The following is a 24,064-nucleotide window of genomic DNA, read 5'->3' as shown; positions in this document are numbered from 1 at the left end:
GTAAAATGACCCAAAAATCAAAATTAAAAGCATATGATGAGAAGCGTAAACTTGCCAATATGCCATTTACGACACGGAGTGGCAAGGAACGGCTGAGGCCCTAGCCCATGTTCATGGCTAGTGGTTCAGATTCACATGAGGATGGAAGCACTCATCCTCTCGCTAGAATACTGCAGTGCCACTCCTAGATGGGCCAGGTGTTTGTGTCGGCCACTTGGGTCGCTTAGCTTAGTCATCCAGCGACCTCGGTGCAAAGTTTAGGACTAAAAATAATATTGTGAGGTGTTCAGAATAGACTGGAAATGAGTGGAAATTATGGTTATTGAGATTAATAATACTATGGGATCAAAATGACCCCCAAATTCTAATGATTTAAGCGGCTTTTGAGGGTTTTTTGTAAAAAAAATAAATAAAAAAAAAAAACACACAACAGAATCCAAAACACACCCGAATCCACCAAAAAATGTTCAGGGACGTTTTGCCAAAACGCGTCCGAATCCAAAACACGGCCGCGGAACAGAATCCAAAACATTTCCGGTGCACATCACTAGTTGAGACCACCACATTAAGATCCCATGGTGCCACAAGGGCACAAAGAGAGGTTGGATGTGCATCACGCCCTTCACGAAGGTCTGAACTTCTGGAAGGGAGGCCAATTCTTTCTGAAAGAAAATAGATAAGGCCGAAATTTGTACTTTAACGGAGCCTAACTTTAGGCCCGCATCCACACCTGCTTGCAAAAAATGGAGCAAACGCCCCAGCTGAAATTCTTCCGTAGGAGCCTTCTTGGATTCACACCAAGACACATACTTCCTCCAAATACGGTGGTAAAGCTTCGCCGTTACTCCTTTCCTAGCCTGAAGCAATGAGGATCGCCTGAACCTTTGTTTTTCTTATGTTTATCACCTTCGGAAAGAGTGAAAGTGGAGGGAACACATAGACCGACCCAAACACCCACGGTGTCACAAGGGCGTCCACCGCTATTGCTTGAGTGTCCCTTGACCTGGAACAATATCCCTGAAGTTTCTTGTTGAGGCGAGATGCCATCATGTCTAAATGAGGAATTCCCCAAAGACTTGTCACTTCTGTGAAAACTTCCTGATGAAGACCCCACTCTCCTGGATGGAGATCGTGTCTGTTGAGGAAGTCTATTTCTCAGTTGTCTACACCCGGAACGAAGACCGCTAATAGAGCGTTTACATGCCTTTCCGCCCAGTGGAAAACTTTTGTGGCTTCTGCCATTGCCGCTTTACTCCTCGTCCGCCCTAGCGGCTTACTTACGCCACTGCTGTTAAGTCGTTCGACAGAATTAAGACGGGCAGATCGTGAAGAAGATGTTCCGTTGCAAATCGCTCTTAATTCCAGAATGCTTATTGCAGACAAGCTTCCCGGCTTGACCTTTTCCCCTGGAAATTCTTCCCCTGGAAATACTGCTCCCCAGCCTCGGAGACTTGTATCCATGGACACCAGGATCTAATCCTGGATCCCGAACCTTCGTCCCTCTAGGATGTGAGACCTGTGAAGCCACCACAGGAGAGATATCCTGGTCCTGGAAAATAGGATTATTTTCCGGTGCATGTGCAGGTGAGACCCGGACCACATGTCCAACTGGTCCCGCAAAAACCACTCTGGCATTTGATCTACTCACCGAATGGCCTCGTAGGCCGCAACCGTCTTCTTCATCAACGGAACGTATTGATGGGTTTACACTGTTGCAAATCTGATCCGACTCTGGATCCTCAGATCTCTTCCCACTGGAAAAAACAAACTCTCAACAGTTCAGTATCTAATCTTATTCCCAACTCCGACATCCACGTCGTTGGGATCAACAGCGATTCTCTGTGTTGAAGAACTGTCAGAGAGAAACAACGATTTGTACCACTTGTTTCTTGACCTCGCCGTAGTCAGGAGAGCGTCCCAGTACAGAATAATAATGGCTCTTACTATTGAAGGAAAACCATCATACTGCCATCACTCCAGTGAAATGGCAATGACAAACCTGAATAGCAAATCCAGGTAAGCTTAATGCGGACGAAACCTTTACAGGTTGGAGATCCCTGCCCCGAGAGATTCCATCTTGTAGTTCAACTTCTTAAGTAGAAATCTTTTTGGGATTGTTCTGACCGAGCTCAGAAACACGAAAAAGCTTGAATAACAGCTTCTTTTTTTTTGTGTGACAGGGACAGCAGGACAATGACCTGATCCTGACCCAACTCTTGTATGGCGTCGCATACTACCTCCCCGTCCAGAATAGAATCGATAAGATCTATTTGAAAAATCAGTGAGGGGAATCATCTGGAAACTCCAGTATGTCCCCCTTTGGACTCTATTCTTAACTCACTGGTCCAAGTCCATTCCAGGACTGACTGAAGAGTATTAGACGAGTTCCCACCGGCGTGGACTCCTGCAAGATAGACCCAGCGACATGCGGTGGATGTGGTAGAAACAGAGGACGATATCTGCTTCTGCGAACTTGAAAAGGCTGCAGACCTCTTACCTTTTCACCTTCCTCTATCTGCAAAGAAGGGGAAAAAATGGTATCCAACCGGTCAAAATGACTGCATCCTACAAAAAATGCGCCACCAACCGTTGAGGGAACATAGCTCAAGAAGGTAGACTTACCAAGTGGTATCTGCAGAGATCAACTTAACAAAGCCATCCCCAAGCCAGGTTTCACCTTCATAGGGAAGATACTCCAGTATTTCTCGGAGTCAGCCTCAGCATTCCCTTGGTAAATCCACAACGCCCTCCTAGTTGAGACCACCATGGAATTGGCCCGCGAACCCAAGAGTCCCATACCTCTTGTAGTCGCATGGCAGCATGCTGCAATGTTCTAGATAAGACCCAACTTAAGGAGTATCCCATCTTTCCCCAGGGTAATTATATCGGATGTCAAGGTAACCGACCATTTCTGAATACAAGCACTCCCCCATGCATATGTAATGCAAATATGTATACGTTCCTTTGTGACAGGGCCCCGTGCAGAACAGGGGTTGACTTTCACTTTATTCTATCCACGGCGGGAAAAGAATAAACACTCGGACTCCTCGTGAGGATTTGAGACCATCTTGTCACGGCTGACCTAGAGCTTTATCAACAGAGCGACCAGCACATGAGAAGGAATAACTTTACTTCAGCATTCATTATAAATTGTAATATGAATATACACATTTAAATACACATATACACACAAATATCTATATAAATATATCTCACATAGATATTTTTGTCAGGAACAGCAGGGTCCCCAGTGACGTTAATACGTTCCTAATGTGTATGAATCATGTACTGAATGCCGATGTTGTGGATCTGATCAGGAAACATCATGGTCGACATAAGAAATAGTATTCGTGTCGATATCAGGGAGTAGTAACTGGGCAAAATAACATTCTTGCGACCCCGAGGGGTCTGAGGGAAATATATTATTAATATTACGCCCTCTACTACGTCTGTGTTCGAGTCACAGATCTATGCAACCGTACTATCTATCTATCTATCTATATACAGGGGGCTGGCTTGCTCAGGTGCCCTCCTCCAGGGTTGATGCCCTTAGTATTATACCACACGATAATGATGAGGCGGCACTCAGAGTCTTGTAAAGTGACAAAAAACTATATTGGTGCAGTCATCATTATCGTGTGGTATATATATATATATATATATATATATATATATATATATATATATATATATATATATATATATATATATATATATATATATACATACATATATACATACATACACACACACACACACACACACACACATATACAGGTATAGATTTCTGAAATGCATCACATTATCATCATGTCAATTTTTTTACCCAGTCAGATAGTCGGTGCCAACAGGGACACTCACACACGCCTGTGTCTCCCATATAGTTTTCTCATTGGAAAGCATACATCTACTGACATGCTGACACTTATATACATAAACCAAGTATCAAGGAGGAGTCGGTAGTGCCGACAGACATTCCCATAGCAGTTTGTGGCAGAGCCCTCAGCCTCAGACATGCCGACTGTAAGGAATAGACCCAGTACTTTCTGTCAGGGAAACACAACGGACATTATACATATTGCACTAAACAACTGTGCCCCCCCCCCCCCCCTCCCCATTTTTCACTGTGACCCGTTCAGCAGTGCTTTATTGGCAGGGCCAGCGTTTTTGAGGAGTAAATGGTGCTGGATCGAGCTGTGAGGGCTAAGCCACACCCCCTTAATGGCACGCTTCAGCCCCGCTATTTTCTATATATTTATACTGGCGGGGGTCTGTATTAGGTGCCCAGGCACTCAATAACCCTTTTGCCAGTTTGTGTCTGAGGTATACATGCTGCCCAGGGCGCCCCCCCTGAGCCCTGCACCCTTGTAGTGCCGCTTGTGTGTGGGAGCAATGGCGCACTGCGCGGTACCTCAGAATCACAAAGTCTTCTGCTGTCACTGAAGTCTTCTGTTCTTCCTTTACTCACCCGGCTACTTTCTTCTGGCTCTGCGAGGGGGGTGGCGGCGCGGCTCCGGGAACGAGCAGCTAGGCGAACCAAGTGATCAGACCCTCTGGAGCTAATGGTGTCCAGTAGCCTAAGAAGCAGAGCCTTTGAACTCAGAGAAGTAGGTCTTCTTCTCTCCCCTCAGTCCGACGATGCAGGGAGACTGTTGCCAGCAGTGCTCCCTGAAAATAATAAACCTAACAAAGTCTTTTCAGAGAAACTCAGTAGAGCTCCCCTGTGTGTGACCAGTCTCTCTGGGCACAGAATCTAACTGGAGTCTGGAGGAGGGGCATAGAGGGAGTAGCCAGTTCACACCCATTCAAAGTCTTAAAGTGTGCCCATGTCTCCTGCGGATCCCGTCTATACCCCATGGTTCTTGAAGCATCCCCAGCATCCTCTAGGACGTATGAGAAACATTTTAATTACAGTGATAATAGTGGAAGGGAGACTTACACAGTTCACACTCATACATTAACATATTTTGCACATTTTTATGCTAAATGCTTCCAAGCACAGTGGTGTTACAACTGAGCGGAGTTGCACTACCTAATGCTCGGCTCCTTAATGCAACTGCCTCAAATCTTTACACTTAAGTAGCAGGCATCACAGGGACCTGTTTGTACAGCAGTCTGCTATAAAGAAATTAATTTATTTGTACTCTGGCATTAATAGGCTAAAGCGGCAGCCTACAACCAGATGCTGCCTATTGCTCGTTAGCCTTTTTATGCCACTCCGGGACAAAATTTCAAAATTGTGGGTGGCATTTTTACAACCAGCAGATTTCAACATTTACCTTCAGTTTGTTTTTCTGTATTATCAGAGATTTCATGTACATCATTTTCATCATCGTCGTCTTCTTCTTCGTTCTCCTCCCCTTCTTCATCATCATCAACAATGACCACACAATCATCCATGTTGTCTGTGTCGCTGTAAAACACACTACAGCTGTGAGTTCAAGAACAGGGCAACATTTGCAGAAACAAGTTAACAGGATATTATCACTGACCTGTCTTCAACGCCTTGATCATCGCTATCGCCCTCCCCGATGAGGTAATATTGCAAAGGATTTGGCCATAGATCCTCTTTGATGATCTGCAGAAAACACATGTAGCTGCTACAAACATGCCTATAATCGATACATAATAACTATGTGCCAGATGGAGATCTGCAAACATACATGAAAAATGTGCACCCTTACATTAAAGGAAAAATAAGAATTTACTCACCGGTAATTCTATTTCTCGTAGTCCGTAGTGGATGCTGGGGACTCCGTAAGGACCATGGGGAATAGCGGGCTCTGCAGGAGACTAGGCACAACTAAGAAAGAAATAGGACTACCTGGTGTGCACTGGCTCCTCCCTCTATGCCCCTCCTCCAGACCTCAGTTAGGAAACTGTGCCCGGAAGAGCTGACACAATAAGGAAAGATTTGAAATCCCGGGTAAGACTCATACCAGCCACACCAATCACACCGTACAACTCGAGATACTATACCCAGTTAACAGTATGAATAACAACTGAGCCTCACGAACAGATGGCTCATAACAATAACCCTTTTAGTTACGCAATAACTATATACAAGTTTTGCAGACAATCCGCACTTGGGATGGGCGCCCAGCATCCACTACGGACTACGAGAAATAGAATTACCGGTGAGTAAATTCTTATTTTCTCTGACGTCCTAAGTGGATGCTGGGACTCCGTAAGGACCATGGGGATTATACCAAAGCTCCCAAACGGGCGGGAGAGTGCGGATGACTCTGCAGCACCGAATGAGCAAACTCAAGGACCTCCTCAGCCAGGGTATCAAACTTGTAGAATTTTGCAAATGTGTTTGAACCCGACCAAGTAGCCGCTCGGCAAAGTTGTAAAGCCGAGACCCCTCGGGCAGCCGCCCAAGAAGAGCCCACTTTCCTCGTGGAATGGGCTTTTACAGATTTAGGATGCGGCAGTCCAGCCGCAGAATGTGCAAGTTGAATCGTGCTACAGATCCAGCGAGCAATAGTCTGCTTAGAAGCAGGAGCACCCAGCTTGTTGGGTGCATACAGGATAAATAGCGAGTCAGTTTTCCTGACTCCAGCCGTCCTGGAAACATATTTTCAGGGCCCTGACTACGTCCAGTAACTTGGAATCCTCCAAGTCCCGAGTAGCCGCAGGCACCACAATAGGTTGGTTTACATGAAAAGCTGAAACCACCTTAGGAAGAAATTGGGGACGAGTCCTCAATTCCGCCCTATCCATATGGAAAATCAGATAAGGGCTTTTACATGACAAAGCCGCCAATTCTGACACACGCCTGGCTGAAGCCAAGGCCAACAGCATGACCACTTTCCACGTGAGATATTTAAGTTCCACGGTTTTAAGTGGCTCAAACCAATGCGACTTTAGGAAATCCAACACCACGTTGAGATCCCAAGGTGCCACTGGAGGCACAAAAGGGGGCTGAATATGCAACACTCCTTTAACAAATGTCTGAACTTCAGGCAGTGAAGCCAGTTCTTTTTGGAAGAAAATCGACAGAGCCGAAATCTGGACCTTAATGGAACCCAATTTGAGGCCCATAGTCACCCCTGACTGTAGGAAGTGCAGAAATCGACCCAGCTGAAATTCCTCCGTTGGGGCCTTCCTGGCCTCACACCATGCAACATATTTTCGCCATATGCGGTGATAATGGTTTGCGGTCACCTCCTTCCTAGCTTTAATCAGCGTAGGGATGACTTCCTCCGGAATGCCCTTTTCATTCAGGATCCGGCGTTCAACCGCCATGCCGTCAAAAGCAGTCGCGGTAAGTCTTGGAACAGATAGGGCCCCTGCTGCAGCAGGTCCTGCCTGAGCGGCAGAGGCCATGGTTCCTCTGATATCATATCTTGAAGTTCTGGGTACCAAGCTCTTCTTGGCCAATCCGGAACAATGATTATAGCTCTTACTCCTCTCCTTCTTATTATCCTCAGTACCTTGGGTATGAGAGGAAGAGGAGGGAACACATAAACCGACTGGTACACCCACGGTGTCACTAAAGCGTCCACAGCTATCGCCTGAGGGTACCTTGACCTGGCGCAATATCTTTTTAGCTTTTTGTTGAGGCGGGACGCCATCATGTCCACCTGTGGCCTTTCCCACCGGTGTACAATCATCTGGAAGACTTCTGGATGAAGTCCCCACTCTCCCGGGTGGAGGTCGTGTCTGCTGAGAAAGTCTGCTTCCCAGTTGTCCACTCCGGGAATGAACACTGCTGACAGTGCTAACACATGATTTTCCGCCCATCGGAGAATCCTTGTGGCTTCTGCCATCGCCATCCTGCTTCTTGTGCCGCCCTGTCGGTTTACATGGGCGACCGCCGTGATGTTGTCTGACTGGATCAGCACCGGCTGGTGCTGAAGCAGGGGTCTTACCTGACTTAGGGCATTGTAAATGGCCCTTAGTTCCAAAATATTTATGTATAGGGAAGTCTCCCGACTCGACCATTGTCCCTGGAAGTTTCTTCCCTGTGTGACTGCCCCCCAACCTCGAAGGCTGGCATCCGTGGTCACCAGGATCCAGTCCTGTATGCCGAATCTGCAGCCCTCTAGAAGATGAGCACTCTGCAGCCACCACAACAGCGACACCCTGGCCCTTGGAGACAGGGTTATCAGCCGATGCATCTGAAGATGCGATCCGGACCACTTGTCCAACAGATCTCACTGAAAGATCCTTGCATGGAACCTTCCGAATGGAATTGCTTCGTAAGAAGCCACCATCTTTCCCAGGACTCGCGTGCAGTGGTGCACCGACACCTGTTTTGGTTTAAGGAGGTCTCTGACTAGAGATGACAACTCCTTGGCCATCTCCTCCGGGAGGAACACTTTTTTCTGTTCTGTGTCCAGAACCATCCCCAGGAACAGTAGACGCGTTGTAGGAACCAGCTGCGACTTTGGAATATTCAGGATCCAGCCGTGCTGTTGTAGCACTTCCCGAGCTAGTGCTACTCCGATCAACAACTGTTCCCTGGACCTCGCCTTTATAAGGAGATTGTCCAAGTACGGGATAATTAAAACTCCCTTTTCCCGAAGGAGTATCATCATTTCGGCCATTACCTTGGTAAATACCCTCGGTGCCGTGGACAGACCAAACGGCAACGTCTGGAATTGGTAATGACAGTCCTGTACCACAAATCTGAGGTACTCCTGGTGAGGATGGTAAATGGGGACATGCAGGTAAGCATCCTTGATGTCCAGTGATACCATGTAATCCCTCTCGTCCAGGCTTGCAATTACCGTCCTGAGCGATTCCATCTTGAACTTGAACCTTCTTATATAAGTGTTCAAGGATTTTAAATTTAAAATGGGTCTCACCGAACCGTCCGGTTTCGGTACCACAAACATTGTGGAATAGTAACCCCGTCCCTGTTGAAGTAGGGGTACCTTGACTATCACCTGCTGCGAATACAGCTTGTGAATTGCCTCCAGCACTGCCTCCCTGTCCGGGGGAGCTGTCGGCAAGGCAGATTTGAGGAAACGGCGAGGGGGAGACGTCTCGAATTCCAGCTTGTACCCCTGAGACACTACTTGTAGAATCCAGGGATCCACCAGTGAGCGAACTCACTGGTCGGTGAAGTTCTTGAGACGGGCCCCCACCGTACCTGGCTCCGCCTGTGGAGCCCCAGCGTCATGCGGTGGACTTAGATGAAGCGGGGGAGGACTTTTGTTCCTAGGAACTGGCTGTATTCTGCAGCTTTTTCCCTCTACCTCTGCCTCTGGGCAGAAAGGACGCGCCTTTAACCCGCTTGCCTTTCTGGGGCCGAAAGGACTGTACCTGATAATACGTTGCTTTCTTTGGCTGTGAGGGAACATGGGGTAAAAATGCTGACTTCCCAGCTGTCGCTGTGGAAAAGAGGTCCGAGAGACCATCCCCAAACAACTCCTCACCCTTGTAAGGCAAAACTTCCATGTACCTTTTAGAATCTGTATCTCCTGTCCACTGCAGAGTCCACAACCCTCTCCTGGCAGAAATGGACATTGCGTTTATTTCAGATGCCAGCCGGCAAATATCCCTCTGTGCATCTCTCATGTATAAGACTGCGTCTTTAATATGCTCTACGGTTAGCAATATAGTGTCCCTGTCTAGGGTATCAATGTTTTCAGACAGGGAATCTGACCACGCAGCTGCAGCACTGCACATCCATGCTGAAGCAATAGCCGGTCTCAGTATAATTCCTGAGTGTGTATATACAGACTTCAGGATAGCCTCCTGCTTTCTATCCGCAGGCTCCTTTAGGGCGGCTGTGTCCGGAGACGGTAGTGCCACCTTTTTCGACAGACGTGTGAGCGCTTTATCCACCCTAGGGGATGTCTCCCAACGTGACCTGTCCTCTGGCGGGAAAGGGTACGCCATTAGTAACTTTTTAGAAATTACCAGTTTCTTATCGGGGGAAGCCCACGCTTCTTCACACACTTCGTTTAATTCATCAGATGGGGGAAAAACCACTGGTAGCTTTTTCTCCCCAAACATAATACCCTTTTTTGTGGTACCTGGGGTAATATCAGAAATGTGCAACACATTTTTCATTGCCGTAATCATATAACGAGTGGCTCTATTGGAATGTACACTAGTATCATCGTCTTCGACACTGGAGTCGGTATCCGTGTCGACATCTGTGTCTGCCATCTGAGGTAGTGGGCGTTTTAGAGCCCCTGATGGCTTTTGAGACACCTGGGCAGGCACGGGCTGAGAAGCCGGCTGTCCCACATCTGCTATGTCGTCAAACCTTTTATGTAAGGATTTGACACTGTCGCGTAATTCCTTCCACATGTCCATCCATTCAGGTGTCGACCCCGCAGGGGGTGACATCACATTTATCGGCACCTGCTCCGCCTCCACATAAGCCTCCTCATCAAACATGTCGACACAGCCGTACCGACACACCGCACACACACAGGGAATGCTCTGAACGAGGACAGGACCCCACAAAGTCCTTTGGGGAGACAGAGAGAGAGTATGCCAGCACACACCAGAGCGCTATATAATGCAGGGATACACTACACAAGTGATTTTTTCCTATAGCAGCTATATATATATATATTATATGCGCCTAAATTTAGTGCCCCCCCCCCCTCTCTTTTTTACCCTATGTAGTCTGGAAACTGCAGGGGAGAGCCTTGGGAGCGTCCTTCCAGCGGAGCTGTGAGGGAAAATGGCGCCAGTGTGCTGAGGGAGATAGCCCCGCCCCTTTTCCGGTGGACTTCTCCCACTTTTTAAATGTATATTTGGCAGGGGTATTTTACACATATATAGTCTTTATGACTATATTATGTGGTATTTGCCAGCAAGGTACTCTTATTGCAGCCCAGGGCGCCCCCCCCAGCGCCCTGCACCCATCAGTGACCGGAGTATGTGGTGTGCATGGGGAGCAATGGCGCACAGCTGCAGTGCTGTGCGCTACCTTGATGAAGACCGAAGTCTTCTGCCGCCGATTTCCAGGAACGTCTTCTTGCTTCTGGCTCTGTAAGGGGGACGGCGGCGTGGCTCCGGGACCGGACGACCGAGGCTGGGCCTGTGTTCGATCCCTCTGGAGCTAATGGTGTCCAGTAGCCTGGAAGCCCAAGCTAGCTGCAAGCAGGTAGGTTCGCTTCTCTCCCCTTAGTCCCACGTAGCAGTGAGTCTGTTGCCAGCAGATCTCACTGAAAATAAAAAACCTAAAATATACTTTCTTTTCTAGGAGCTCAGGAGAGCCCCTAGTGTGCATCCAGCTCGGCCGGGCACAAAATTCTAACTGAGGTCTGGAGGAGGGGCATAGAGGGAGGAGCCAGTGCACACCAGGTAGTCCTATTTCTTTCTTAGTTGTGCCCAGTCTCCTGCGGAGCCCGCTATTCCCCATGGTCCTTACGGAGTCCCCAGCATCCACTAGGACGTCAGAGAAATTATAACTTTAAAGCTTGCAACCCCCTCCCCAGTTATCTGCTGACATTGAACAACTGTACTTTTCTGGTAAGTTTCTTGGAAAATTAAAATTCTAAGGCTAGCATCTCAGTGACAGTGATGGTTACAGGCTAAGAACTCCATCACAGCGCTAATTTGTGGCTAAAAAGGCACAGTATGAGAAAAAATAAAATAAAATAACGATAGCTGCCCTTTAAACACAAATTTCTAGTCACGATACTGAAAGTATGATGAATTCCTTACCGTTGCTATACGATCGGCAGCAGGGAAACTGTGATCGGAAAACCAGCTGAAAAAGCTGGGTGCAGAGCTGCTGTTCTTCTCACTTGATGGATTTAGCCCACGCCACCATCGAATGGGAGTGGAATGAGAGGTGAGGCGTCCTGATTTAAAAAAAAAAAAAAAAAAAAAAAAAATATATTACATTTATCCACGTTTTACAGGACTCTTCCCATCATTACTTTTGTGGTCCTTTCATTATCAAACTCTAGGCCTGCAGCTTACGCTGGTATTAACCACTTAACTGACAATGTATTTCACCAAAAACCGCTCCGAAATTGTCAGGGTTTTTTTAATGAGTGAATTAGGTGAAGAACATGAATTTAACCCTATCCAAAATGATTTTAGTTAAAAAATAAAATAAAAAATAAATTATATATATATATAAGATTTTACTCACTGGTAAATCTATTTCTCATAGTCCGTAGTGGATGCTGGGGACTCCGTAAGGACCATGGGGAATAGCGGCTCCGCAGGAGACTGGGCACAGCTAAGAAAGATTTAAGACTACCTGGTGTGCACTGGCTCCTCCCACTATGACCCTCCTTCAGACTTCAGTTAGGATACTGTGCCCGGAGGAGCTGACACAATAAGGAAGGATTTTGAATCCCGGGTAAGACTCATACCAGCCACACCAATCACACCGTATAACTTGTGATAATATACCCAGTTAACAGTATGAACACAACAGAGCCTCTCAAAAGATGGCTCAACAATAACCCTTGTAGTTAACAATAACTATATACAAGTATTGCAGACAGTCCGCACTTGGGACGGGCGCCCAGCATCCACTACGGACTACGAGAAATAAGATTTTACTCACCGGTAAATCTATTTTCTCTGACGTCCTAGTGGATGCTGGGGACTCCGTAAGGACCATGGGGATTATACCAAAGCTCCCAAACGGGCGGGAGAGTGCGGATGACTCTGCAGCACCGAATGAGAGAACTCAAGGTCCTCCTCAGACAGGGTATCAAATTTGTAGAATTTCGCAAACGTGTTTGCCCCTGACCAAGTAGCAGCTCGGCAAAGTTGTAAAGCCGAGACCCCTCGGGCAGCCGCCCAAGAAGAGCCCACTTTCCTTGTGGAATGGGCTTTTACAGACTTAGGGTGCGGCAGTCCAGCCGCAGAATGTGCAAGTTGAATCGTGCTACAGATCCAGCGAGCAATCGTCTGCTTAGAAGCAGGAGCACCCAGCTTGTTGGGTGCATACAGGATAAATAGCGAGTCAGTCTTCCCGACTCCAGCTGTCCTGGAAACATATACTTTTCAGGGCCCTGACTACGTCCAGTAACTTGGAATCCTCCAAGTCCCAAGTAGCCTCAGGCACCACAATAGGTTGGTTCACATGAAAAAATGATACCACCTTAGGAAGGAATTGGGAACGAGTCCTCAATTTCGCCTTTCCCATATAAAATACAGATAAGGGCTTTTGTCAATTCTGATACACGCCTGGCCGACGCCAAGGCCCACAGAATGACCACTTTCCACGTGAGGTATTATAGCTCCACGGATTTAAGTGGCTCAACCCAATGCGACTGGGGGCACAAACGGGGGCTGACTATGCAGCCCTCCCTTAACAAAAGTCTGAACTTCAGGCAGTGAAGCCAGTTCCATTTTGGAAGAAAATCGATAGAGCCGAAATCTGGACCTTAATGGAACCCAATTTTAGGCCCATAGTCACCCCTGACTGTAGGAAGTGCAGAAATCGACCTAGCTGAAATTTCTCCTTTGGGGCCTTCCTGGCCTCACATTACGCAACGTATTTCCGCCATATGCGGTGATAATGGTTAGCGTTCACTTCTTTCCTAGCTTTAAATAGCGTAGGAATAACTTCCTCCGGAATTCCCTTTTCCTTCAGGATCCGGCGTTCAACCGCCATGCCGTCCAACGCAGCCGCGGTACGTCTTGGAACAGACAGGCTCCCTGCTGCAGCAGGTCCTGTCTGAGCGGCAGAGGCCATGGGTCCTCTGAGATCATTTCTTGGAGTTCTGGTTACCAAGCTCTTCTTGGCCAACCCGGAACAATGAGTATAGTTCTTACTCCTCTCCTTCTTATAATTCTCATTACCCTGGGTAAGAGAGGCAGAGAAGGGAACACATACACCGACTGGTACACCCACGGTGTTACCAGAGCGTCCACAGCTATCGCCTGAGGGTCCTTGACCTGGCGCAATATCTTTGTAACTTTTAGTTGAGGCGGGACGCCATCATGTCCACCTGTGGCCTTTCCCAACGGTGTACAATCATTTGGAAGACTTCTGGATGAAGTCCCCACTCTCCCGGGTGGAGGTTTCTTAGTTGTCCACTCCGGGAATGAACACTGCTGACAGTGCCAACACATGATTTTCCGCCCATCGGAAAATCCTTGTGGCTTCTGCCATCGCCATCCTGCTTCTTGTGCCGCCCTGTCGGTTTACATGAGCGACCGCCGTGATATTGTCTGACTGGGTCAGCACCGGCCGGTGTTGAAGCAGGGGTCTAGCCTGACTTAGGGCATTGTAAATGGCCCTCAGTTCCAGAATATTTGTGTGTAGGGAAGTCTCCTGACTTTTCCATAGCCTTGGAAGTTCCTTCCCTGTGTGACTGCCCCCCAGCCTCGAAGGCTGGCATCCGTGGTCACCAGGACCGAGTCCTGTATGCCGAATCTGCGGCCCCCTAGAAGATGAGCACTCTGCAGCCACCACAACAGCGACACCCTGACCCTTGGAGACAGGGTTATCCGCCGATGCATCTGAAGATGCGACCCGGACCACTTGTCCAACAGATCCCACTGGAAAATCCTTGCATGGGACCTGGCGAATGATATTTCTTCGTAAGAAGCTACCACCTTTCCCAGGGCTCGCGTGCATTGATGCACCGACACCTGTATACGTATTAGGAGGTCTCTGTCTAGAGACAACAACTCCTTGGACTTCTCCTCCGGGAGAAACCCTTTTTATCCTGTTCTGTGTCCAGAACCATACCCAGGAACAGTAGACGCGTCATAGGAACCAGCTGCGACTTTGGAATATTCAGAATCCAGCCGTGCTGTTGTAGCACTTCCCAAGATAGTGCTACTCCGACAAACAACTGCTCCCTGGACCTCGCCTTTATAAGGAGATCGTCCAAGTACGGGATAATTATTTCGGCCATTACCTTGGTAAATACCTCGGTGCCGGGGACAGACCAACGGCAACGTCTGGAATTGGTAATGACAATCCTGTACCACAATTTTGAGTTACTCCTGGTGAAGAGGGTAAATAGGGACATGCAGGTAATCATCCTTGATGTCCAGTGATACCATGAAATTCTCCAGGCTTGCAATAATCGCCCTGAGCGATTCCATTTTGAACTTGAACCTTCGTATATAAGTGTTCAAGGCTTTCAATTTTAGAATGGGTCTCACCGAACCGTCTGGTTTCGGTACCACAACATTTTGGAATAGTAACCCCGGCCTTGTTGAAGGAGGGGTACCTTGCTTTCACCTGCTGGAAGTACAGCTTGTGAATTGCCGCCAGTACTACCTTTCTCCGAGGGCAGCCGGCAAGGCTGATGTGAGGTAACGGCGAGGGGGAGTCGCCTCGAACTCCAGCCTGTATCCCTGTGATACTATTTGCAGAACCTAGAGATACACCTGTGGGCAAGCCCACTGTCCCTGAAGTTCCCGAGACGCGCCCCTACCGCACCTGTCTCCACCTGTGGAGCCCCAGCGTCATGCGGTGGACTCAGAGGAAGCGGGGGAAGATTTTTGATCCTGGGAACTGGCTGCTGGTGCAGCTTTTTTCCTTCTTCCCTTGTCTCTGTGCAGAAAGGAAGCGCCTTTGACCCGCTTGCTTTTCTGAAGCCGAAAGGACTGTACCTGAAAATACGGTGCTTTCTTAGGCTGTGAGGAAACCTGAGGTAAAAATTTTTCTTCCCAGCTGTTGCTGTGGATACGAGGTCCCAGAGACCATCCCCAAACAATTCCTCACCCTTATAAGGCAGAATCTCCATGTGCCTTTTACAGGCAGCATCACCTGTCCACTGCCGGGTTTCTAATACCCTCCTGGCAGAATGGACATTGCATTAATTCTGGATGCCAGCCGGCAAATATCCCTCTGTGCATCCTTTATATATAAGACAACGTCTTAAATATGCTCAATGTTAGCAAAATATTATCCCTGTCTTAGCGTATTAATATTATCTGACAAGGTATCAGACCACGCTGCAGCAGCCCTATTTATGCTGAGTCAATTGCAGGTCTCAGTATATAACCTGAGTGTGTAAATACAGACTTCAGGATCGCCTCCTGCTTTTTATCAGCAGGTTCCTTCAAGGTGGCCGTATCCTAAGACGGCAGTGCCACCTTTTGACAAACGTGTGAGCGCCTTATCCACCCTAAGGGATATTACCAGTTTCTTATCGGGGGAAACCACGCTTCTTTACACACTTCATTCATTCATCTGATAGGGGAACAAAACACTGACTGCTTTTTCTCGCCAAAAATAAAACCCCTTTTATGTGGTACTTGGGTTCAAGTCAGAAAATGCGTAACACATTTTTCATTGCCGAGATCATGTAACGGATGTTCCTAGTGGATTGTGTATATGTCCCAACCTCGTCGCCACTGGAGTCAGACTCCGTGTCGACCTCTGTGTCTGCCATCTGCTGATGGCCTTTGAGACGCCTGGGCAGGCGCGGGCTGAGAAGCCGGCTGTCCCACAGCTGTTACGTCATCCAGCCTTTTATGTAAGGAGTTGACACTGTCGGTTAATACCTTCCACCTATCCATCCACTCTGGTGTCGGCCCCACAGGGGGCGACATCCCATTTATCGGCCTCTGCTCCGCCTCCACGTAACCTTCCTCATCCAACATGTCGACACAGCCGTACCGACACACCGCACACACACAGGGAATGCTCTGACTGAGGACAGGACCCCACAAAGTCCTTTGGGGAGACAGAGAGAGAGTATGCCAGCACACACCAGAGCGCTATATAATGCAGGGATTAACACTATAACTGAGTGATTTTTCCCCAAATAGCTGCTTGTATACATATATTGCGCCTAAATTTAGTGCCCCCCCTCTCTTTTTAACCCTTTGAGCCTGAAAACTACAGGGGAGAGCCTGGGGAGCTGTCTTCCAGATGCACTGTGAAGAGAAAATGGCGCCAGTGTGCTGAGGGAGATAGCTCCGCCCCTTTTTCGCTGACTTTTCTCCCGCTTTTTTATGGATTCTGGCAGGGGTATTTATCACATATATAGCCTCTGGGGCTATATATTGTGATATATTTGCCAGCCAAGGTGTTTTTATTGCTGCTCAGGGCGCCCCCCCCCAGCGCCCTGCACCTTCAGTGACCGGAGTGTGAAGTGTGTATGAGGAGCAATGGCGCACAGCTGCAGTGCTGTGCGCTACCTTGGTGAAGACTGATGTCTTCTGCCGCCGATTTTCCGGATTCTTCTTGCTTCTGGCTCTGTAAGGGGGCCGGCGGCGCGGCTCCGGGACCGAACACCAATGGCCGGTTCCATGCGGTCGATCCCTCTGGAGCTAATGGTGTCCAGTAGCCTAAGAAGCCCAAGCTACCACCAGTTAGGTAGGTTCGCTTCTTCTCCCCTTAGTCCCTCGCTGCAGTGAGTCTGTTGCCAGCAGATCTCACTGTAAAATAAAAAACCTAAAATATACTTTCTCTCTAGGAGCTCAGGAGAGCCCCTAGTGTGCATCCAGCTCAGCCGGGCACAGGATTCTAACTGAAGTCTGGAGGAGGGTCATAGTGGGAGGAGCCAGTGCACACCAGGTAGTCCTAAATCTTTCTTAGCTGTGCCCAGTCTCCTGCGGAGCCGCTATTCCCCATGGTCCTTACGGAGTCCCCAGCATCCACTAGGACGTCAGAGAAATATTATTATTTACATTTTTTTTCAAACATCGATCGGGAACATCGTGGCTTTCATTTTGAAAGCCGGGACAGCCTCCAGGTATACAGGGGGGGTCTGGGGGTGGCTTGGGAGGGTTAATTTACACTACCCAGCGGCTGCCATTGTCTGCAGCCGCAATAGGGGGGGGTCCTGCTGTGCTGACCGATCAGCAGTGATCGGCAGCACAGCAATCAGTAGGGGAGAGTGCAAGGAGGCAGAGGGACCTTCCGGTCCCTCCGACAGCAGCAGAGGGAAGTTTCCCTTCACCGCCGCTTCTAACACTCTCTATCTAAATGGTCGCATCCTGTGCGACCAGGTCAGATACAGCACTTACAGGCACGGTCGCATCTGATGCGTCCATGCCAGGCAAGTGGTTAATGCGACACTCCGTATAGCATGAAACCCTGTCATCACTACCATAATCTACGTCATCGCACACACATGGTGCGATGTACCCACCTTATGATTTTGACTATATAGTCAAAATCGCAAAGGAAAATTAGCACATATCGCACCCTGTGTACACAGCTTGCGATACCAATGTACGCTCCCGTGGGGTCGGTATCGCAAGAAAATAGACTGTGCAGGTAAGGCAATCTTGACTGTATTGTGTACAATCTAGTACATAGTACAGTCAAAATTGGCACTTCGTCAAAATCTCAGTCAAAATCTCAAGTAAAGCTAGTCAATACCGGTGGTTCAGGGCTCCGGGGAGTTCAGGGAAAATCACAAGTCAAAATCGGAGATAGTCTATATCTCACTGTGTGTATACACCTTTACAAGGAAGCAGGACACTCAGATACTTAAAGTTGTATTGCTCCAGTTGTATGAAGAAGCTCCAGCAAAACACGAGTGTGGCAATAAACAGAACCGCCAACAGGTGGGACTGCCTTAGTTCAATTAATGACAGCACTGACCCTGAGTGGAGGCAGCCATTGTAAGCTGAAGAGTCCCACAGAGTTGACCAGTGAACCGATGAGCTGCAGTCTCGTGGATTATTGCTTTTAGACTATGTGCAAACGATGCGATGGTCGTCTCGATTTCCCTTGAACTCTTGAGTAATCTATATAGTGCATACACACAGAGTATGCTGACGATTTATCTTGAGTCATTTGCGATATTTATGTCCGGTAGGGCAGAACACGCTAGACGATTTGCGCAAAATCATTAACGATAGCTTCAGATCAACGCACGGGAGCACACGAAAGTGCGTACACACTAGATGATGTGGACCTTTCGCCCTTTATATTTAGAAAAAAAAGATTGGTAGAGTCTGCACAGGATCACTCAATCTAAGTGTTTGATATTTTAGGATAATATCATTAAAGCGATAGCCCTTTATATTTATCCATATGTGTACTCTAATATGTATTGGCGGAAGGTTACAGACAGACCTAACAGGTCAGCAATGAACATTTCTCTTCTTGTCTATTGAAGTGGACGGGACAAACTGAGCCCTCTTGCTTTGTATATTTCAAATAAATACTAAGCTGCAAAACCTGACTTTGGGCGTAAGCGGGTATCCAAAGTATGGGACTTATCTGCTATATGAAGCAGTGAGGAAGAGGGAGGCAGAAAGGTTGTGCTAATGTGAAAATACTCAAATAAAAAAACAAAAATTACAAAAGTGCTGCCTTGAAAACAAGTCATTGGGGCAGAAGCGGTTCCCATACAGACTCCAAATCACTGACTCACAATGTCTAGTCCAGGCATTCCTAACCGCGGTCCTCAAGGCACACCAACAGTGCAGGTTTTAGTGATATCCAGGCTTCAGCACAGATGGTTAAATCAAAATAACTGAGCTACTAATTAAGTCACCCGTGTTCAAGCCTGGATATCACTAAAACCAGGACGGTTAGTGTGCCTTGAGTACCCCGGTTGGGAAACACTGGTCTAGTCTAATTACAAAAACAGCACTCACCAGAGGAGCCATACTGAAACTCCTTGATGATCACATCATTCTTGAAGTAAGGGTTGGAGTTGAAGTAGAATTTGATCTTACAACTTGACTTTAGGTGTGTGAAGTCCTCCACCTATACAAAAGGAAATGGGGTTGGTACAGTATGGAAATAGCACAAGTCAATGCCGGGAAGTGTCATGTTTCTTACCTACCTGCAATTTGTTCATGTAACTCAGCGTGTCCTCGTCACGGTCATCAATCATAGCCGACAGTTGCGGGTGATTGAGAAACTGAAGTTGCGAGAAGTTAAGGAGTGTACACCAATAGCGGTCATATCTATTAGCATTACAGTATTCCCAATCCTATATAATAAAAAGCGAACGCTGCTCCTCACCTCTATGGAGGGGAGGAATTCAAGTGTTTTGCTCGCTGGCGGTCACTAGACGGTGCCCAACGGAGCAATTCAAGTGTTGCGCTGTTCAGGCGCGCACAGCCACCGGTACTGACACTGTCATTTTGACGGGCTGGTAAGTAGTATTAAATAATTAAGTCACCTGAACATACAAGAGCAAGGGTAACACCTGTCAATTAAAATAGAGAAAATGTTTGAAGAAACATGCTCGTTCTTACTAGAGGGTTCTTTAGAGAAAATAAAAACGTTAGCAGTGAGTAGTGTATGCTCACCATTATACACATACACACACTATTCCTCACTAAGGAGGGCAGACACTGATCTTTACCCATAATCAACCTTGTTGCACTACACTGCAGCCGGAATAGTATTTTAATAACACACACTTTTTAACTTTTTTTTTTTAACTAAAAGATTATATATAGTTACATAGCGAGGTTGAAAAAAGGCAAAATGCCAATCTGGTTCCACCTGTATTCAGTGTTAAGCAGTGCATATTATAATGCACCAGACAAAATAATGGTTTCGTACCTATTGACAACTATATTTCGTATCACTCCCATATACATAATGTCAATATATTAAATGCTATAGCCTTGGATGCCTTTTTCAGCTAGAAAACTGTCCAATCCGTTTTTAAATGTATTTAAAGAGTCCGCCATTATTATCTTCTCCAGCAGAGTTCCAAATCCTTATTGCCCTTATGGTGAAGAACCCTTTCCTACGTTGTGTACGGAATTTTCTCTCCTCTAGCCTCAGTGAGTGCCCACGTGTCCTATATAAAGTTTTATTAATAAACAAATCCAATGCTAACACTTTGTATTGACCCTTTACATATTTGAAGATATTAATGTCTCCTCTTTTCAAGGGAATACAAATTTAACCCAGTAAGCCTTTCCTCATACTCCAGTGTCTCTAACCCTTTAATCAGCTTAGTAGCGCGCCTTTGAACTCTTTCAAGCTCCCCGATATCTTTTTTTTATAATATGGTGCCCAAAATTGAACACAATATTCCAGATGCAGACGTACCAATGATTTAGACAGGCAGGATTACATCTGCGCCCCTTGACTGAATAACCCGTTTTATGCACGCAAGGACTTTACTTGCCTTCTTTGCTGCATTTTGACATTGCGTACTGTTATTAAGCCTATTATCTATGAGCACCGCCAAAACTTTTTCCACCACAGTTACCCCTATCTTTTATATGGGGCTTAATAAGCATTGACTTCCTAAAGATAGGTAGAAATTGTGCTCTGTATAGCAGTTATTTGTAAACAGATACCATCAACCATCATTAGACCTCAGGATTATGAAAAAAAAATCGTAAAGTTAAAATAATAATTCACACTCCCTTGAATAAACCGGCTCTTCTGCAGAACCATAAGGGGCAAACAGCGATTGATCCTTTTGACAGCAATTTGTGGGCCAAGTTTAAAATCGGTATAGGCAGCCAGAGCTGATGGCCTATGCTTGTTTGCAAACAGCTAGTTATCACATGATGCAAACTACTGCAGGTCTCCCTTTCTAAACTCCTTGGGGTATAGTTACTAAAGTACGGTTTTTGAGACGTGGAGATGTTGCCAATAGCAACCAATCAGATTCTAAAACGTGCTAAATTAATAAGTATAATCTGTTTGCTATGTTCACCTTATTAAATAAATAAATAAATAATGAATCTCCCCTTGTCAATCTGTGTCCAAAGCTAACAGGCTTATGCTACCATTACCCGTACTGAAGTGTTGGTCTGGTGTATCTGGCAGAATATAAGCATGCATTTGATTGGACCATAACAACGCCAATCCAATCAGGTGCAACTTGCACTGCAGACTCTTTATTAATTAAAAAAAACAGGCTCAGCCTACATGAATAGCTCTTCTCTGGTTCATGCACATAGACACAACTGGCACTTCATTGGGGGTACCAGTGGACCTACCACTAAACGGCTACACGTGATGGAGATTTAGTTAAAGGAGCTAGATTGTTCCAAAATGTACAGCACCTTTAAACACTAAAATAGGATACAGCAGTCACCCAAAAACCAGGGATGGTGCGAATAATGGCGTTGCGTTTCTGGATGTGTGGTTTTCTCAACTGCCCGTAACGCCTTTTGAGTTGGAGCAAAGCCCGGTCAGCCCGTTCATTTACTGCCCTGAGTTCCTGCTGCACAGACTCCAATGCCTGTAGGGAACGATCGGTGCTGGTGGCCTGGGTGCCAACAGACACAATGCAACACTCATCACCCTCACTACACGATCGGGGGTCACCCGCTTCTGAATCCGAAGACAGAGGTGACAAAACAGCCGGCTCCTCTGAATCTGCTCTCTCGAGGCTCTGCTGAGCACTCCGTCTACGCTGATCCCCTGGATCTTCATCTACTTCCGTGTCAGTCTTTACAGGGTCTGGTTTTAACGGTGTTGGGTTCTTCTCTCCAGTTTCGCCGCCTTCTGGGATGTGCGGCGTCCCTTGGGCACTCTCCCCTGTATCTCCCCTCTCAGGGGTACACACAGGGAGTCTCACATGGGGATCTTCTGTACCTCCTCTCTCCGGAGTGTGCGGCGTAACGTTGCCTGGTTGCTCTTTGCCTTCCGATCTTTGATCACCCGGCTCCCGCCAGTTGATCAAATCCCACAGAGCCTGAGCAGCCTCAGCCTCCTGACTTGCGGGCCGATCGAGGGCTCCATTAGTCTTCTCCTTTTCCTCAGTCTCCAAGACCTTCCTCTGTTTCGCTGGCGGAGGCGAGCACTCTTCATTCTTCTCGGGGCAACTCATGATGAAGAGACTTCAACGTATCGGTAGGTAGTCACCAATGCACCACATGGCCCTTCGTCATCTGTCAATCAAAGAAGAGACAATGTTAGAGCACCAGGCATGCAGTCTGATGGGGAGCAATGACTCAATGAGGGAATCCTCCTAATATTCAAGAGGACCGATGAATATTCATGAGGCCATGGCTCCTAGCGCTCTGATAGGCTACACTCTCATGAATATTAGTTAGGACCACAAAATGGATGCTTCCATCGTGTGTAAGTGACAGGACAACTTTAAACCGAGCAGCTGTCACACTGCAAGGCCACCCAGCACCCCACAGCTCCCCCAGGACAACACTGCACCGTCGCCCTGCCCGCCAGTGCGACACCAGCTTCCAAACACACGAACTCACCACAGCGGGACCCCCTCAAAAAGTTGTGTCCCCCCCACCCCGGCGGCGACCACGAGATAAAGCGAGCGAAAGAGAGAGGAAGATAGAGCTGTCACCGCGTGACGTCACGGCCCCTCTGTCACATCTACACCAGTGCCCGGGCGCCACGTCACGTCAACAACCGTGCACGTGACGAACGGACGTCACCGACGGCCGCTCGGGCCCAGAGGCCAGCATCTCCCGCCCAATACGAACCGTGATCACGTGACGACGAGCTCGCCGCGGCCGCTTCCTCGGACAACAGCGCCCGAGCCTGACGCATCCCCCGCTGCCAATCGCCTCGTCCGGCCAATCACGCCGCGGGGAGTGTAACGCGAGCCACGCCCCGGCAAGGTGGGGACCAATAGAAAGGCAGAGTGTAAATCGCCCTCTTAGGTCTTTGCCGCTTTATGCCAGAGCGAGGCCTGGAACGCAATCCTCCAGCGTGTGGAGCGGGCGGGCTGTGAGAGTACTGCCCATAGTGCACCGCGGGAACCTCTTCTCGTGATAAATAGCGTGACTGTTCTGTCATTCTAGAATCGATTCCATTCAATAATGCACTATCTATATACCATGGAAAGAAGAATCCCAGACGTGTTCTCTTTCCGTTCTAATGTCTCCCAGTCTATAGACAAAAATTATATGGTGTCTTCACTGTAGACAAGGTTATAGAAGCGTTTTTGTGGGGACCTCTGGGCAACACAGTTGTGGGGGCCTTGATCAATAAAATTATCAAAGGTATAAATATAGAGAGAGAGAGACATACTGTACGTAGCAGCACTCAAAGGGCTTTTCAACTAAATGTAGATATAAGGATAAAGCACCTTAAATCATATCAACGTTTCAGTTTTGTTAATTAAAACTTTCGCCAGGACAGTCCTGATGAAAGTTTTAATTAAAAAAACAAACATTGATATGATTTTAGGTGCTTGATGCTTATATCTACATTTAATTGAAAAGTCCTTGGAGTGCCGCTACATATAATGTCCATGGGGGTCATTCCGAGTTGTTCGCTCGCTAG

At 47.5% G+C, this 24,064-nt stretch overlaps 1 protein-coding gene across 2 annotated transcripts in view; it reads right to left on the bottom strand.

The window, feature by feature from the left end:
• The window catches only part of LOC134948524 (protein SET-like), a 59,100-nt gene extending 35,731 nt beyond the window's left edge, over nt 1–23,369 (bottom strand). Inside the window, exons 1-7 of one of the 2 annotated variants that reach the window (XM_063936548.1) lie at nt 23,260–23,369; nt 21,888–22,695; nt 19,665–19,742; nt 19,474–19,585; nt 11,644–11,783; nt 5,493–5,578; nt 5,280–5,413 (exon numbers count right to left, since the gene is read on the bottom strand). In XM_063936548.1, coding sequence (XP_063792618.1) covers nt 5,280–5,413; nt 5,493–5,578; nt 11,644–11,783; nt 19,474–19,585; nt 19,665–19,742; nt 21,888–22,634 — 1,297 coding nt within the window. In that variant the 5' untranslated portion in view covers nt 22,635–22,695; nt 23,260–23,369. The other variant, XM_063936549.1, reaches the window with a different exon arrangement.
• Nucleotides 23,370–24,064: the final 695 nt, after the last annotated feature.

Source organism: Pseudophryne corroboree, chromosome 8, assembly GCF_028390025.1.
Source record: "Pseudophryne corroboree isolate aPseCor3 chromosome 8, aPseCor3.hap2, whole genome shotgun sequence".
Lineage (NCBI taxonomy): Eukaryota > Metazoa > Chordata > Amphibia > Anura > Myobatrachidae > Pseudophryne > Pseudophryne corroboree.
This window is presented reverse-complemented; position numbering and strand designations above follow the sequence as displayed.